The 16,901-nt window shown below is 39.4% G+C and overlaps 1 protein-coding gene across 9 annotated transcripts in view; it reads right to left on the reverse strand.

Moving 5' to 3' along the window:
• Window positions 1–6,332: 6,332 nt before the first annotated feature.
• Window positions 6,333–16,901, reverse strand: part of ZNF536 (zinc finger protein 536) — a 347,702-nt gene continuing 337,133 nt past the window's right edge. For all 9 annotated transcript variants that reach the window (XM_030470187.1, XM_030470189.1, XM_030470184.1 and 6 more), the window contains one exon: window positions 6,333–9,216. In XM_030470187.1, coding sequence (XP_030326047.1) covers window positions 8,981–9,216 — 236 coding nt within the window. In that variant the 3' untranslated portion in view covers window positions 6,333–8,980. The remainder of the gene's footprint in view (window positions 9,217–16,901) is intronic.

The raw sequence follows: 16,901 nt of genomic DNA on the forward strand, positions 1-16,901 counted from the left end.
CCCTGTTTCTTCTTTTGTCTACCTGCCTCTTCCTGGGACACAACTCAGTACTGGGACCGGCCCTACAAGCATGGGTCTGGGTTTGCTCTTGGAGGCTCAAGCTCTCTCTGGGATCAAGGCAAGAGAGAGCAGCTCAGCATCTTGCCTGGGTCACCGTGCTGGGATTCAGCAGCACTCCTGCCTGCAGCAGGGGATAAGTAGGGGCTCACAAGCAGTCCCACTTGGACCAGCTTCAAACCCCACCTCACCTGCAGAAGCTCCATCCTGAATCCTCCACTCCAAGCCTGACAGTTTGCCATCTCCTTAGGAAAACATCTCTCCTTTGACCTGAAGCTTTATCCAACAGTGGTGCCAGGTCTTTGGTACTTGAGTGATTCATCAGTTCTTCATATCGTATTTCTACCCCTGTGGAATTGTTTGACCAAATAGGAAAAAATCAGTAGTTAGAACAATATGTGCTGTGTTCTGCACCATTTTTGTCTGATTAAATGGAAACTGTGTGTCCTCCTTGGCTGCAGACAAAAGCTGGCTGACGCCTACCTGGTCTGAGACAGGGCCGGGGGGTGAGGATATGGGCAGTGCACAGGACTAAAGCATATGTCTCTGTGTAGCATTTACTGTTACCCCTCATTTAGTGCAGCACTTCTTTGAAATAAATGTTTCTGAAGCATTGGAGGAAAACAGTATTTTCAGTGTGAGCTGAAAATAGAGACTTAATGAGGTCTAATTTTCATCTCTGAGTCAAATACTGTCCCACATTACCTCACTTTTCCATTCTCACTAGAGTGAGAATCACTGCCCCCCAGCCTTAGTGCTTTGATGTTAGCTGGGGATTAGCAATAGTCTTAGCTGGAAGAAATGAGGGCTTGGTTTTCCATGGAGACACTGTTCTCCAGTTTGAGTTAACTGAACAGTATCACATTTCCTTACACTGGCTGTGTACAATTGCTGTCACATCTTGGATGCTAAGCTCCGTGTTAATAGTCCCGGGGGTGGGACTGGCCAGTAGTGGACAGTAAATGAGCATCTCTCAGCCTGTACCCAAGCAGGGGGAATTTACCATTTTCACCTGGGCAAGGCACAACTTTGGGTTCCATCCTATCCAAATGGAGCTCAAAGCATAGGGCAGCCTCTCCAACTTCCCCTCCCACTTCTATCAAACAGAAATATTGACAAGATCAGATACTTTTTTGCATTAGTTTGAGCCTTTATGATCTAATTGCAACTGTATGAGGCTGCTCAACTGACTCTTGCTCAGGTGGAGATAACTGAACTCACTGCAGTTAGCTGGAAATGAACATGGCCATGAGGCTGTGGGAAGGTGACAGCATTTCCACTAAAGCAAATATCACTGAGCACTGACAGGACACTCAGAAAGTGGTTCTGCTCCTTCTGAACATCATAAGTCTTCTGCCATTAACACCCATGGAAGAAGAGGGAAGGAGTAGGCATTAAACACTTATAATGCTAAGGACAAGGTGTTTCTCCCATAAACCAATGGTGTTTGGAGGCTTCAGCTCAGAAGAAGCCTGGGGTGGATCAGTGGCTTTGGAAAAATGAACAAGCCTGCCAGTTTTTCAAAGCTAATTGAAAATGAACCTTTTCCTTAGTGCCTGGGTGAGCTGGGTTTGCTGATGACAGTACCACCAGTAAGGCTGGAGAGGAGACACACAAATGACAACTGGCACACAGATACGACTACATTGCTCCACAGGGTCAGTGCGCATTGCTTTGGTGAAAGCAATGCAAATACCGCCTGATTATAGCTTTGGAGATACCTACATTTTTCACAGCAGACTTCTTTACAGAAAATCACTAGTTGTCTTCCCCAGGAGCCAACCTTTACCAAATGCTGTTCCCACTGCGCTGCGTGCTGGCTTCCACCAGCAGCATGGCCAGGACTAGCACAGATCTGGAGCAGTAATTCTCTAGTGAAGACAGAGGTACCATAGTCACAAATACTGTGTGAGGGACCTTTAACAAAAGAGAGATTTTCTCCATTGGGATTAATAGTTCAATTTTTCTTTATTACTCCTTGTGTTTCACTCATTCATGCATCAACTTCTTTCAAACTGAAAACAATTGAGAAAATAATCTCTCAAGACTAAAATCTAAAAAATAATAAGGAAGCGCAGTGGCACAACCTAAAGAGAAATCACATATTCTGTGGTGGAATACCTCACACAACTTAAGGACACATTTTTTCCACAAACCCTCTCTTTCAGAGAGAAGGTTTTTTTCCTCTAGGTTCATTAATAGTAGGCCTGGTTCACTATCAAATTATTTCAACTTTACACAGGTGGAATTTCAGAGCAATGGTGATTCATCACATTCCATGGCTCAGATTTTCAACCCCACAGTCCATATTTATGCTCCTCAGTAACTAGCTGATGTTTGGAAATGCTGACTATCCATTTTTGGCTTCTCTATCGTGTTGAAAATCAGACACACCAGGACACTAAATATGGAGTTAAGGGGTTAAGTCAGGTTGCTACTAGAAGAAAAACTGCAGCATGTGTATGTTCGTTGTATATACACACAGTTATTGCATATATATAATCATATGTATCAATTTCCATCCTTCACAATTTATATGATTTCAGTTATCACTAAGGATCTCATTCAAATTTACTTTCAACCTCATCTACTGAGATGTAACTTACCTACTACTGCTGTCTGCATGTGAGACACAGCTTGTGTTATATATGTCAATACAGGTAATTGATGTGTAATAAATAGAAGAAACCCTTAATTTTGAGAATCTGTGTATCAAGTAAGAATTAATGACTATAAGCATGGAGAGTAATTTTCATTGATTTCTTTGTGATAACAGCAAGTGAACGTTCTCAGCTACCTCTGCTGCACAGTGCAGTGCCATAGAAACCTGGTATTCTTTTAAATCATCAGAAAGCTAAGAAGATCATAAATAATTAACCCCAAAGAGAGAGGTATTTGCACCTATGAGAAAAACAAAAAAGATTTCTCAGTCTTTCAAATCCTGGGGGCAGATCCTCCCACGGGTGATACGGTGGATGGCATTTGATTTATAGTAGTGGTGGAGAGCCCCTCAGCTTGCACGTGCTGTGAAGTTTGCCTTCTCTGCCTGTGCTCAGCACCCTTCCCCATGGCTCGGTGGAGCAGCAACATGAATTCTGGTCATAAACAAAGAAAAAACTGACAGAGAATTTGATGAACAATTTGAGTCTGTACAGAATCTTTCCCTCTGTTTGCACTGCTGAAATATATGATCTTTTCTTTTTAGACTTCAGTTTGCTTTTCCCATCCTCTTGGTTGCTAGCAATGCTATAAAATCTTTAAAATATTAAGAAAATTACATCTGCTTCATCTCACTTTAAATATAGTGTTCAGTCTTTGTAAGTGTTACTTCATACATTAAATGAACAGCTCGCCCACCAGGTAAACTACATTTTGTTGCTTACCATGTCTGTCTTTGCGCAACATGTAGTACATGGGCATAAATAACAGTGTGTTGTATAAATAATTACATGTATGAAAGGCTGTAAAACACCGAAGATATATTTGTACTTTTACTTACGAGAACATTTTAAAAATGATTGCTTTGTTCACCGCACGGGTTTTATGTGCTGAATGGGGTGCACACAGAGAACGTTTTCCAAAGTTGGTTTTTTCCCTTTCCTCCAGGTCACACTAGCGTTATAGTTAGCAAATTGATAAGGTTCCACTGTTAAGCTTTATTACTTGTGACATGAGCCTATGACACTTTATAAAAAGAAGTAATCCAGAACAATCTCTAGGTAATTAACACCTAGATAAACAAACATAAATTTCTATATTGCATTTATTTGGACTACCACTCAAATACGCGTGAACCATGCTTTTTTAATTAAAAGATAAATCTATGTGACACTTAGCCTCAAACTTAATTATTCAGCATAGTATAATAAAAATAGAGCCCATTAAATGTGTCTTGCTCTGTATTTCTGTATTAACAGCAAAACAGTTCACTCTGGGATCATTTAAATATTCCTCTTCCTCTTTTCTTGTGATTTCCCTGTTCACTGAGACCCTTTGGTTAAAAAAAAAAAAAAAAGGAAAAAAAAACCCACCACAAAACCCCCCACAACAAAAACACCCAAACAATGCCCTGAGCAACACCAACAGGTGAGGAGCTGCAGAACTTCTCACAGCCCCTATTACGCTTAGCTGGGTGACATTTTTAATATGACATTATGCCACAGCTTTACCTACCCTCCTCCTTCTCTTCCGCCTCCCTGGGCTTCCCCACAGAGACATACTTCCAGCATGGTGGATCATGCCAAGCAGTGATATCCAGAAATGGAAAACACAGTAGTTAAGAATAATTTCACTGGGAGCATGCTTACAATACACAAAAGGTGAGCTTTTATAATATACTGTTACAATACAGATGTTAGACAGATAGCGGAGGTATTCAATTCCCAAATTAGAATAGAGAGAGGGGTTATAGTCCTTTTTGAAGTTTCAAGACGAAAGATTATCTTAAAGCAGAGAGAAGTCTTCTGCTATTAGGGTGGAAGACCCTTGTCAGGATACCCACCATCCACACTGGGATGATGCAATCAGCTGCTGGGTAACAAAATGCCTACAAATAGACTTGGGTGAGATGACCATGTTCCTCTTTCAGACCTTCCTTCCCATGGACTGCCGCAGTGGGCGATGCCATGATCTGTGCTACAAGGCCTCTTAGTGGTTGTTTTTAGCATTTCCATATACCATTTAATGCCTGGTTCATAGCATAGATTGGGGACCATAAAGAAGACTGTGTTTTCTGTTTTATTTCCAGGTAGGTGCAATGAGATGGTCCTTGCTCCTTAATCAGGCTTTCACATTTTCACTTGTCATCTATTGAAAGCAGAGGCAGGAATCTCTTTAGGAGAACTGCTCCTCCTCACCTCAGAAAGGTTTTTTCCCTGCCTGCAGGACACAGGGATTACCTGAAAGGCTGATGATACCATAGTGAGGCAGAGTTCAGCTCTAAGCCTGGAGTCTATCCATCCTCAAACAACTTTACATGATACAATTCTGTGCCTAGGAAGAGTGGTTCTCCACAAGAGAGGGTGTGAAAGACCTAAATTTTGCAAAACATAACAGTTGTTCATTAGTTTCTTGGGTTTTGATTAAAATTTGATGCATTGCAGGTTTTATTCTCTGCAGATGGAATCCTGTGGCCTTTGCCTCGACTGCAGTGAATTGGCACCAGCTCTGCCCTTCACCCTGCCGCATTCACAGGTAACATCAACCCCTCACTGCAACTTTCTGCCACTGAATAACTGAATTTCCACAATGCTGTTCTTTAATTCTTAACTCTTCTAGACAATTTTAGTACCTTTTGCTACTGGAGAATTGAAGCTATGGCATAACTTTATTACTGTGGGTACAAATGGCTTCATCTAATGTGAAATTTTCCCTTTTCTAAATATGTTTTCCTTGCCAGCATTTTTTTTTTCTTTTTCTTTTTGTGCAAGGCCTCTCCTCTCTCCTCCCCATACTTGCTGTAGTTTCTCAGATTTGGTGCATCTTTTTTTTTTATGTTAATCACCTACTTTTTCTAGGAATTGAAAAATCCTTTAGTTTAGTTGCTTTCAAATGTGCAAAAAAAACCTTAACCAGGAAGAATAAAGATTCATTCAGGAGAATGGGAGTGCACCTGCACATCCTTTGAAGTGCGGGCACCTTTCTTAACATGCACTATAACAATAAACCTCACAATTTCCTAAAGCCAAATATATGATCTATACAATCTTTTTTAATGTGAAAACATAACTTTATACATCATAGTGTATGATACACACTTCAAACACTTTCAAATCAAAGCTTAATAGACCCCAAGACTTTTTCTATAGTACGTAAGTAGTAGTATATAAAACAATTATTACTACATGCTAGAACAGATTTCCACAGTCTTTTAATTCAGCACAATATATATAATATGTATATGTATATACTGTATATAGATTTGTTCAGATTAATAAGTGGACTGAGCACACACACCCAGCATAATACACTCCAGTAACTGCCTAAGAACTGTGAATTTACTGACATTAATTTTATTTTCTTTTTAATCTGACAAAGCTGCAGAAAATAATGTGTTAACTGTTCCTAATAAACATAAGCAAGTAGGAAAACTTTTTTTTTTCAGAGGTAGAGGTTTTATTGCGTAAAACACTGGATAAAACAGTACTGCTTCAAAGACATTTTTATTCTAACAGCAGAAAGAAAACAGTCATTGCTGAAAAAAAAACTTTTAATACTTCTATACCAGAATAAAGTTCTGTCAACTGATGTATTATAATAATAAATAATGACCAAGAATAAATTTTAAATACAAAGTTTTCTAATTGTTACAAGCATAGCAACAAAATCCTCTACTCTATTGATCTCAGATTTTCTCCAAGATAGAAATTTTTCTTTGTGTAGGAATGTAGACAGTATTATGACCAGTATCACAGACTACAGAAGTTACAGAGAAAAAACTTGACATGTTTAGATATGAGAAGCATGATGATATTCAGGAACTGACAATGCATCACTGCTGCTGTCACTTGTTTGTATTACAAGTTACAAATGTTCTGGAGAAAAGGGCTATGTCAGAGGGAAGGATAGGGACAGTAGCACCCGACCAAATGGAATCAACACACACATCACAAGGAGCGGGAGATGTTTCCAGTGTCACAAACAGAATTATTGCCTGTTGTATCTGAAAATGCTCAGAAGACACAAAAGAATACTGAAAGAGCTCAAAAAGTGCAAGAAATGGAATGTGGGGGCGGTTTAGGTTTGGGGTTTTTTTCCTCTTTTTATTTTTTATTTTGCTAAGATACTGAAGGCGGCGCAAACACACAAAAGCAAGCGACTGACACAGTCACCAAACACAGTAGTGCAGTTAAAATCCTAAAGCTTACTACAGTCAGAAAGTTCCAATAACATTTCAATCCTTTATCTAGGATCATAGAAACAGTTGCATTAAGTTTATCAACTCGATTTAAGTAAGGCAGTGAGAACTATACTAGAAAAACAAGAAAAGCAGCTTGCTCTGTGCCAGATGGGTCCAAGTTACACGGTGACCTCATTTAAACTGAAACTTCAGTTGGATGACATCCTTTCCGACAGCATATGCAAACCGTATTCCTTATTAGCCTGAGATTTTTTTTCCAGTCTCAGGGTAGCGCTAAGAATTTTATTTACATTGATTGCAGTTTAGTATTTTTTGTAAACTGCTTTAGGCAGAGCTGAAGTTTTAAGGCCCTGGGGTTTTACTCTGTGCTCCCAGCCTGCAAAGAAATATTGATTTTTTTTTTTTTTATTTTTTTTTTTTATTCCCCTTTCTGTTTTTTTGAAGTCTGGATGATTCTGTTTTAGAAGAAGTTAATACTTCTCTACCATCACAATAAACAGCACCAATTTTGCTTCTATCAAACGAAGTACACTAGAAGGCTAACATTTCAGACCAGTCAGAGAATTTCAGAATAAATCTTTAGTTATTTTTCTTACTTTTTTTTTTCCTTTTTTTTTTTAAGTCTGTGGTTCACTATAGTCTCTCAAAAGCTTTCTATGTGGCAAAGACCTTCCTAAATTTGGAGCATCCAATCAGTAAAAAAAGCTAAAATCTGCATAAATAGAGAACTCATTTGTTTTACAAAACCAAAGAAATATCGGCTAAAACACCTTCCTTCATTAGAGACAAAGAGCAGGAAGTTTGGATTCATATTTTAGGTCAAGCTGCTTTGTAAGAGCTTGCTCCAGAAGAAACTTCTGCACTATGTCTGTAACACTTACAAAAACTAACACATGAAAATTAACCATGATTAGGGAATCCTTCATTCACGTATTAAAAAAAAAAAAAAAATTTAAGAGAAGTCTGAAATTAAGCAACAAGAATAGAAGAAAAAAAAAATTTACCAACCTCTAATGAAACAAAATTCTGTTTCTCACCAGTTCCCTCTACAAATAAGGCTGACTAGTTTCATTAAACAATATTTCTATATATTGTACTTCTATCTGTATAGTAACTTACTTCTTCATCAACATGGAAAAAAAAAAAACCCAAAAGAATAAAAGCATTTACCTCAATACTGCAAGATGATTACAAAAAATGGCATTACATTTCAACTCTGCAGTCACACATCAGGCTGCACTTTTTTTTTTTTCCTAACCATTGATTCATTTGGTTGTATATTAAAAAAAGAAAAAAAAAAAGAAAATGTAATATCACAATACTTTTCAATACAGGTCAGTACTGACCCTAGCTTATGGGCCGTCTAAGGTTTCTCCTACACTGCAGTTGCAACACCACTTGAATTGATTTTCTCTGCAATGACAGCTCCAGTCAGACTGGCACCATGGCAGTCTACCAAGACATCTCATTACTATGCTAGGCAAATGACAGCAGCTGGTGTCATATTATAAAGGTGTTTTCAACAATGAAAACACAGTCCCTCAATCTTCAAGGCAACACTAAATCGTTGAGACGGTATTGTTTTTCTGTTAAGAGCATTATTTTTGGTCAAAGACCTCTTTAAAGTTTGAAATTGCCCTGCTTTTTAAATAACTAATAACCTCCTAACATTTTTAAATCACTTTATTATCCCACCTACATTGTTTGGAAGTACTTGTTGCCAGGTAACTGTTTAGCAGCCATTTTCAAGGGCTGAAAATTTATTTTGCATGTGTAATATATATATTTAAACACACACACACATATATGGAATGTGTGTATTTTGTGTGTGTGTATGTAGATATATATTTAAAGCGTGTATGACTATCTGTGTGTGTAAATATACATATATGCACCCACATGTGTGTGTACGTATATTTGACTGTTTTCAGCATCCTGTACACTTCTGGGAATTTGCATGCTGCTTTTTTGCATGGCAGGCAGTTAGCCAACCCTCACCCAAATGCAGACCTAAACCCAGTACAATAGGTTACTGCAGTGTGGAGATGGACCTGCCAAGCTGCGTCACTCCTGGGCCTTGCTGCCCTCCTCTGTTAGCTCCGCCGAGCTCCCTGGCTTGACAGCTGCAGGTTCCTCCAAATTCCCAGAAGCTTTGGAGTCAACTCTGGAGCGCTTGAACCTGCGGTCGGGATACTGGCTGTTGTCAAAAGGCATGCGATGGACACAGAGAACATGGGTCTTCAGATTTCCCTTCTGAGAGGCACTGTATGGGCAGTATCTGCACTGGAAAGGCCTGTGACCTGTGTGACAGATGAGAGCTGGGTTAGGTTTTTCTTATATGTACGCAGCAGCCTGACAAAACCAAACATTCCAGAGCCCCCTCCGCAGAAACCCCTTCTGTTGGGTGGGGGACATGGCCACATGTCTTCAGCAAGGGTAAGAAATCTGTGCTGTTCACATGATACCTAGTTAGAGAAACTGCATTTAAAAAACTCTCTGCTTTGGATTTTCCGGAGAACTGCAGCTATTTCACTTCCCTCCTCAGAACCAGCTGTAAATCCATCAGCCTGTGATCCAAAACGAAACTCTGGTAAATACAGGGCAATCGCGTACGAGTCTGCCTTCCTTTACATTTGTTAATTATCTTTTTTATTGAAGTGCAATTTGAGAATGACAGTGTGCAGACCCATAGTCTAATAAACACACTTTGTGTTTGGGTGGGTTTCAGAGTAAAGAACTGTATGTTTTATTTTAATCACAGATTACTTTTTAATGGAAAGAAATAATGGATTGAGATAACCGAGGTCTCAAACCTGCAAACATTTACTCCAGTGAGATTACTCCTGTGAGTAAAGATACGCAAGCACATAAGTGTTTGCTGGACCAGGGCCCAAGGTTATCACCAGCTTTAAAATAAAATGTCCAAGCTAGATTAGAGAAGGAATGTTAATGCACAAAATCTGATAGATGCACTTGTAGGTGAAACAGCAACTGACTGCAAAAGGAAGGCACGAATGAAAAATATCACTTCTCAGTAAGGCTATCGATATACTCTCACATATTTTTTAGATTATTGTGACTTTGAATCTCCATGCTGTATCTGGTTTTGGAGGTTATGTTTCAGCAATCACATTTCAACCTATGCTGGGAAGTTGTTGATGTGTTTTACTGGAACTTTATGAGCTTTGTCTCTCAAATTAACTTAAACCAGGACCATCTGAGGTCAAATGCACTTAGCTTGCTTTAATTTGCTCAAATAAATGAATAAATAAATGTGCCAGACCATCTACATAAAGCCAGGATAAGTGAAAAACAATACCCTATCTCCACATTTGAAGAGCACATTTTCCTTTACTGTTGTGGTACTACCTAGCAGGATTAGCAGGGGAGGAAGACAATGCTTCCCACTATGTGGGAAGGGGCTGGGATCATCTCACCCCAATTTTGGGTGGGAACTTAACAAATAAGTAAATAGATGCTTGTTGTGCACCGGTCCAATGTTACCTGTACTGGAGTTGGAGAGCAGAGATGGGAGCCTGGATAACTCCTGGGTTTAACCTTGCGCTGTTGCTGGCACACCAGTACGAGCATCTCTAGCAGAGTAAATTCACCCGAGCCAACATCAGTGCTCTGTGTGGCACAAATAATTTGCCATTTTTACTGTAACATCAAAACTAACACTTGAAGGCTGAGTCCCCCAAAACGCACTGCTTGCTACACAGAGGAAAGCAGCATTAAGTCCAGTCCACAGTTACTTAAGCCCCATGCCACAGGACTGCAGGCATGTTTCCTTTCTCAAGGATGGAAAGCTCCCCTCTACCCTTTGCTTTTACAAGTTGGAGACTGCCAGAAGTGTGACTGCCCCTCCAAGGCCCCTAACCCATAAATCTTGGGATGGAGTGTGGGTTGATCTTCTAGTTCTCTCCTGGGATAAAGACAGACATTTTCCTCAACAACTTCATAAGGAAAAAGAAATTAAATCTGTAAGCTGCTAATCATTACGAAGTCAAATTTCAGTGGAAAATTCCACAGCAATAGCAATGGGAGAAACCTACATAGATAATGTTACAGAAACTGGATTGGGCTTTTATAAAAAAACATCAGCTGGAAGATATGAGGAAATAGTCAACAAAGAGATTGAAGGTGTCCCTAGTGGCTGTTAGAGTCAGTCCTAAAATCAATACAGGAGCACGAATATGCTTGAAAAATTTTGAATATAATAGTTTTGAAAACTGGAAGCAGTCTCACAACTGGGTATGAAGAAGGTCCAGAGAAAGTCTGGCTTCCATTGTTTCAGAAAATCTAGGAATATTTTAAAACCTCCGAAAATAAACCTGAGAAAACTATTATATCTTCCCTGTTGTCTGTCAGAGATAGATAAAGTCACCAGAACTTACAGCTGGGTTCTGGACTCTTTCTTTCCTTCTCTTTTTTCTCCCGTCTGGGTAATGCCTCTGACTGGGCGTTACCCAGGGCTCTATTGCATAATCTGCCTGGGGAGGTGCCAAAATGCCTTGGCCAAAGTGAGAGAAATACTGGGTAAAGGGGAAGGAGACCTGCTCCATGAAGAATTGAAGTGATTTCCCCTTTCTCCAAAGGATAGAGACCTGCCACTGTCACATACAGTGAGATGGGAGACTACACCTGCAGCACCAGCTCCTTTTCAGTATTCCTGGTGTTTTATTTGACCATCTGACAACTGGTTCCCTTGCTAACTTCCCTAAGTTGTGACAAATAGTACAACTTATCCTCCAGCCTTATTTACTCTGGTTTTATTGATGCTATGGAAGAAGCAAAAAGATACCCTGTTTATTTAGTCTTTCTTGCGTGCTGCAAAGGCCAGAAACTGGCAATATAATGCCACTGGTAACTGCACGCAGAGCAGCGTGCAGGGAGCACAGACAGAGCAGTAGGACTGGGAGTGAGCAGGCACAACATCCTGTGACCACCCTCTGAAGCTCTCAAGCATCACCTAGCATGGAAATACACTGGAAAGTTTTAGGTAAATTGGTGCCACTAGCCAACAGTGTGAGATCTCACCAAGCAGCTCTGGCTGCTTTGCCCACACATAGCTATCATTAAATGGCCATCCTAATTCTTTCCATCAAAGAACAAATGCTAAATGAGGAATGCACAAAGCATGGATGGAGCTTACCACCTCACACACACCAGACTAAAAGCAAACTCTTCCTGCCCATCACTGAAGCAAGTTCAGACCTGTGTAATTCCATGCAGAGAATGTAATTTATTAAATCAATGCACTTTAATAAATCAGACAATATAAAGTGCACCTACAAGGATTCAGTTCTGCATTGCCTCCCCCACGACTTACTTTTTCAGGCCATCAAAATTTCACATCACTGCCTTGTGAAAAGTAAGTACACAATAAGTTAATTTGTATTGTCACTGTGCAGTACAACTGTGGTAAAGAGCACATTCATTTTTAATCTGGTATGAATAATATATAAATATGTATACAGAGTGAGGGTCATAGGAAAGCAAGTGGTACATTGTTTACAGCAGAAGTAGTATAAATACTAGAGATTATTCTCACTTGCAAAGATAACAATATCTGCAATTTGCTTGTAACTAAGGGGTGAAGGAAAATGCCCATTTCTCTTAGGTATCCCATCCATTAATTTTAGCTCAAAAACTTCTTGTGGGCACAAGGCTCTTAAAATAACCCTTCCCAGATAAGTTGGCAATAAATTTATAATGTTTTATCTAGCAGTGGTTGATAGGTTCTTTCCTAGCCAGCTATACTTCATATATATTTTACCTACTATATATCTCCCAATAAAATTATAGGAAAGCCCTTAAAAAAAAAAAAAAAAAAAAAAAGAAGAAGAAATCTTCCTGATATTTCAGGAGATCATGTGTAATGCATTGCATTTGTAGTAAGGAGAATTAGACTGAAGGTGGGCCAGCAAGGGGGGACAAACTATGGTGCACAAACTATGGAGGACAATGTATTGTTTGCAGCTGAAATGATCCTGCTGCGGAGCAATGTTCTATGAAGCCTGTGACTGAGCGTCTGCTCCGGATGGAAGCTGACATTCTAATGAAACGGAATAGCAGAAAATAATAATTAAAAAAATAGCTAAAATGACAACAGTAGCTGGACTCAAGGAATGTTTTTAGAAGGTGCTGATTTCCCCAGGAAGGGTGATTACCGCCAGCACCTGCTGAAACCACTCCTCTGAACGTCATCTAAACCTTCCAGGATCAGACCCACTGTGGCAGCAGTTCTGAGATGGCTTAGGCTTATCATCTTCTCTAGCTTTGATCGTACCTTGGAGAGAACAAGGAGTGTGGATGTGAGGCACTTTCTGGTTAGGATGAGGAACTTTTCTGTGGGAAAAATCTCTCAAGGTTTAAAACTAGTCCACCTTTTAAAAAATATATACTGCTTCGTTAATTTAGGCTTTGATAAGGAAAAAAAAAAGTTTGTTTTCTTTCAAGTTTGTGATCTGATATGTTGCTTTGTGACACATCATGTCAGCCTGCATCAGTCACATCTCGTTAGGTTTCGTAACGTGGCATGACTGATGCAGCCCAACGTGGTGCATCAGCTGAACGGAGTCAGAAAATGCAGACTCTGAGAAAGACATGGGTCTCAAAGTCTGGGGCTTAGGACCATGTAAAGGGAAGTGTATTTAAAGCAGGGGTCTTGGATTTAAACAAAGCCATTGCCCATGAGTTGTGAAGGACTGAAATACTTGCTAAACCTATTTTGCTTTGTCTTATCTTTAAAACTCAAAATGTATTATTGGAACACATAAAAAGTCAATGTCAACAAAGTGTCATTGGGTTACTTACTGTTATCCAAACACCATTAATACTTACTAATTTATTAACTTTGATATGGATCCATTATTTAAGATTAGCACAAAGCAATACACAGACCAGGGAGAGAGAGAAAGAATGATGAATACTAAAATCTTTTTCATTAAAAAAATCATTTACATGGTCAAGCCGCATTAATTCTCCACTTCTAAAAATATTTGATCAGCATCCAAATTCTATAAAAATTTCCACAAAGAAACATCTTATTTTTGTGGTATTACAGGCACATATGTAGGGGTTTGCACTAAAACGTAAAAATGGGCATTGAACTAGTCACATGAATAAAATCAGGAATCTATTCCAGATTGTTAAAAGTGTACTAATCACAGCAAAATCATGGCTTTCTCCCAAAGCAGCAAGAAAATGGTAATTTGAAAGAAAAATGCCAATAATACATCACACACAAGCCGTCTGTTGTCCCCACTACACCACTTTTTATTATATTGCATATGTGTACATATATACACACAGATACACGCATACAGACACACAGACACACAATTTAATGCATAAATTTAGGGAAAAGGCAGAAGAGCAATAAAATGATGAACAGAAAACAAATGCTGTGCAATGTACTATAAATTATAATTAAGTTCTGAATAAAACGTGTTTCTTAGATATGACATTTGTTCCCTTAAATGAAAAAATGGCCTTGATTATCTGACAGAATGTTTTCCCTTAGATGGCCAATGGCTATAGCACTTACTACGATGCAATCCGGCAAACTCATTTCAGATTTCTTTGCCTAGTTTAAGAATATCCTTTCAGTGAAAATAAAAAATAACAGCAATTACCTCTTTAAAACAAATAAATTACTCCCTCACTAAGAAATATTTGAAAAGCCTCAAAGGTGTGAATTTCTTGGAGGCAAATCTCTTTAGCTGAGATGTTGGACACTGAAGATCTGGACTTGACCTCCTGAGCTGCTGTAGCAATCCCAAATGGCCAAGACCACCTCTGGCCATGACCAGGCACTCTTGCAGGACCAGCTGCAGTGGCTTAGGATGGATGGCCACTGCCTCCTGCACCATGATGATCAGTCCCACAAGGTTGCTGGTGGAATGGTCCTTGTAATCACACATCTGCTGCAGTGCAAAGTCAGCTAGCTGCATTGAAACCTCCAATGAGCCTGGACCTCCCCGGGAAGAGCTGCTTTAAATCTTTTTTCCTACACGAGCTTGCATTTGAGGTACAATCATCTTTAAACAGATGAAGTGTGAGTTGCCTCAGCAGTAACAGCAGGCAATGATGGCTGTGTGCCTTCTGTGTAGGAAGAAAGACTTTTTGAGCATCTCCAGTTCTCTGGCAGTGACCACTGGGCTGAACTTAAAGCTTTCTCAAGCCAGGTCCCAAGAATCTTGGTGAACGCTGCCATTTTAAAGTAACACTATTACAGCATAGTAACAAGCATTTGCAAAGGGAGAACTATTTTCATTTAAATCTCCGCCAGTGTGATTTCCTTCTTTTAACGTATAAATTTTCATAAATACATTTACTATCCACTGTAAACATCCCCAGTACTGCATGCATTACCCAGGAGAGCAGAATGGCTCTAAAGCAGCCATTCTGATCTGCAGCACAACAGTATGGATGGGAAAATACTGAATAAATATATTTGTCCAATAGACAATAATGGCTCTGATTGAGCCATTCCACGTTATTGGTCTCAAAATATGCATTTTATGAAATTCCCCAAATGCCAGACAGATTAAAGTACATCCAATCACGTTCACATATGTAATAAAAGTTTTTATAAAACAATTGAAAAGTATATGTTTATTTATACACAGGTCCAGGACCAACCAGGAAGGTTTTCTGGGAAAATTACAATATTCTGTAAAGTTTATATGTTTATTGGATTACAAAAAAGGAAATTACATTTTAAAACCTCCTATTTCATGTTGACCAGGAAAAGCCATAAAACCAAAAAGCTTTATCTGAGGCTTTTTTGCCAATTTACTGTAGAAGTATATACAAAAATCCCCATAAGTATCTGCATTTGAGGAAGACCTGGGAATATTTTCACCAACCAAAGGGCTTTCCCATAGGAAACCTAAGGCTATGGCAGGCTCCTGACCACTCTCCATGCAACTGGATTTCTTCATTACCAGGCTCAATCTTGCAAATAAGCGCAATCAGAGGAACTGGTTCATGGTAAGAGGCACCAGACCAGCTACTGAAATCCCGCCTCACTAATACAGAGCAGACAATTCTAGGGGCAGATTAGGTCCGAACACATGAACTGCCATCTGGAAAAGCCTTTTTCTCACTGTGTATTACAAGAAAGATCTTAATTAGGGAAGGAGAAGCTTGGGGTGAAGACCCAGCTTATGGGAAAACACAGCCACTAGCTTGATAATAAATAAACACATTAAGGACAGTTGGAAAACTTGCTCTAAAACTGATATGATTTATGCACCTGCGAAGTCTGCTGTGGCAGGTTAGCAATCCAGGAGGAATCCCTTCTTAACATGGAGTAACATGGTGCAAGGTACCGTCCTGAGGCCAGCATCCAACCCAAAGCCACTGTGTGGCACCATGGCCCTGGTGCTTTTCCAAGACAAACATTCAGTCTACAAGCGCCTGCAATAGCAGGGAGGCAAAGTACTGAACCATCACTGGCTGCAGAAGAGCTGGAGAATGAAAAGGCCTAATCCTTAACTAATTTGTTTCAAGCATTTTAACTTAGAAAAAAAAATAAAAATCCATTCATCAGATCAAATTAAACCCTCAGGTACCTACATGGCTTTTCTGAAATGTAATCAAAGGTGGAGTTTGCTCTTGATTTAGTATATTATACAGTGTTTGGTGTTTCTGAATAGGTATTTTAACTTGCTGATGAGTATACTAAAGGGTTTAATGATGACAGGGAAAAGCAAAAGTTGGTGCTACACTTTGTCTTTAACACATATTATTAAAAGATTAAGTTAATTTCACACATTCCCCCTAAACTAAACACTGCACTTAAAGTAACAGTTGAATTCCTGTCTCAAAAGGATACAATCACTAATTATCACACACTAAATTTTCTTTTCTAAGCAAAAGAAGAAGAAAAATCCACCAACAAACCAACCCTGCTCTGTAAAACAGCCAAAGGTAGATCAGTGTGACACAGAGGCTGACAGCCACCTGGACACTC

This window comes from Strigops habroptila, chromosome Z (assembly GCF_004027225.2).
Source record: "Strigops habroptila isolate Jane chromosome Z, bStrHab1.2.pri, whole genome shotgun sequence".
Lineage (NCBI taxonomy): Eukaryota > Metazoa > Chordata > Aves > Psittaciformes > Psittacidae > Strigops > Strigops habroptila.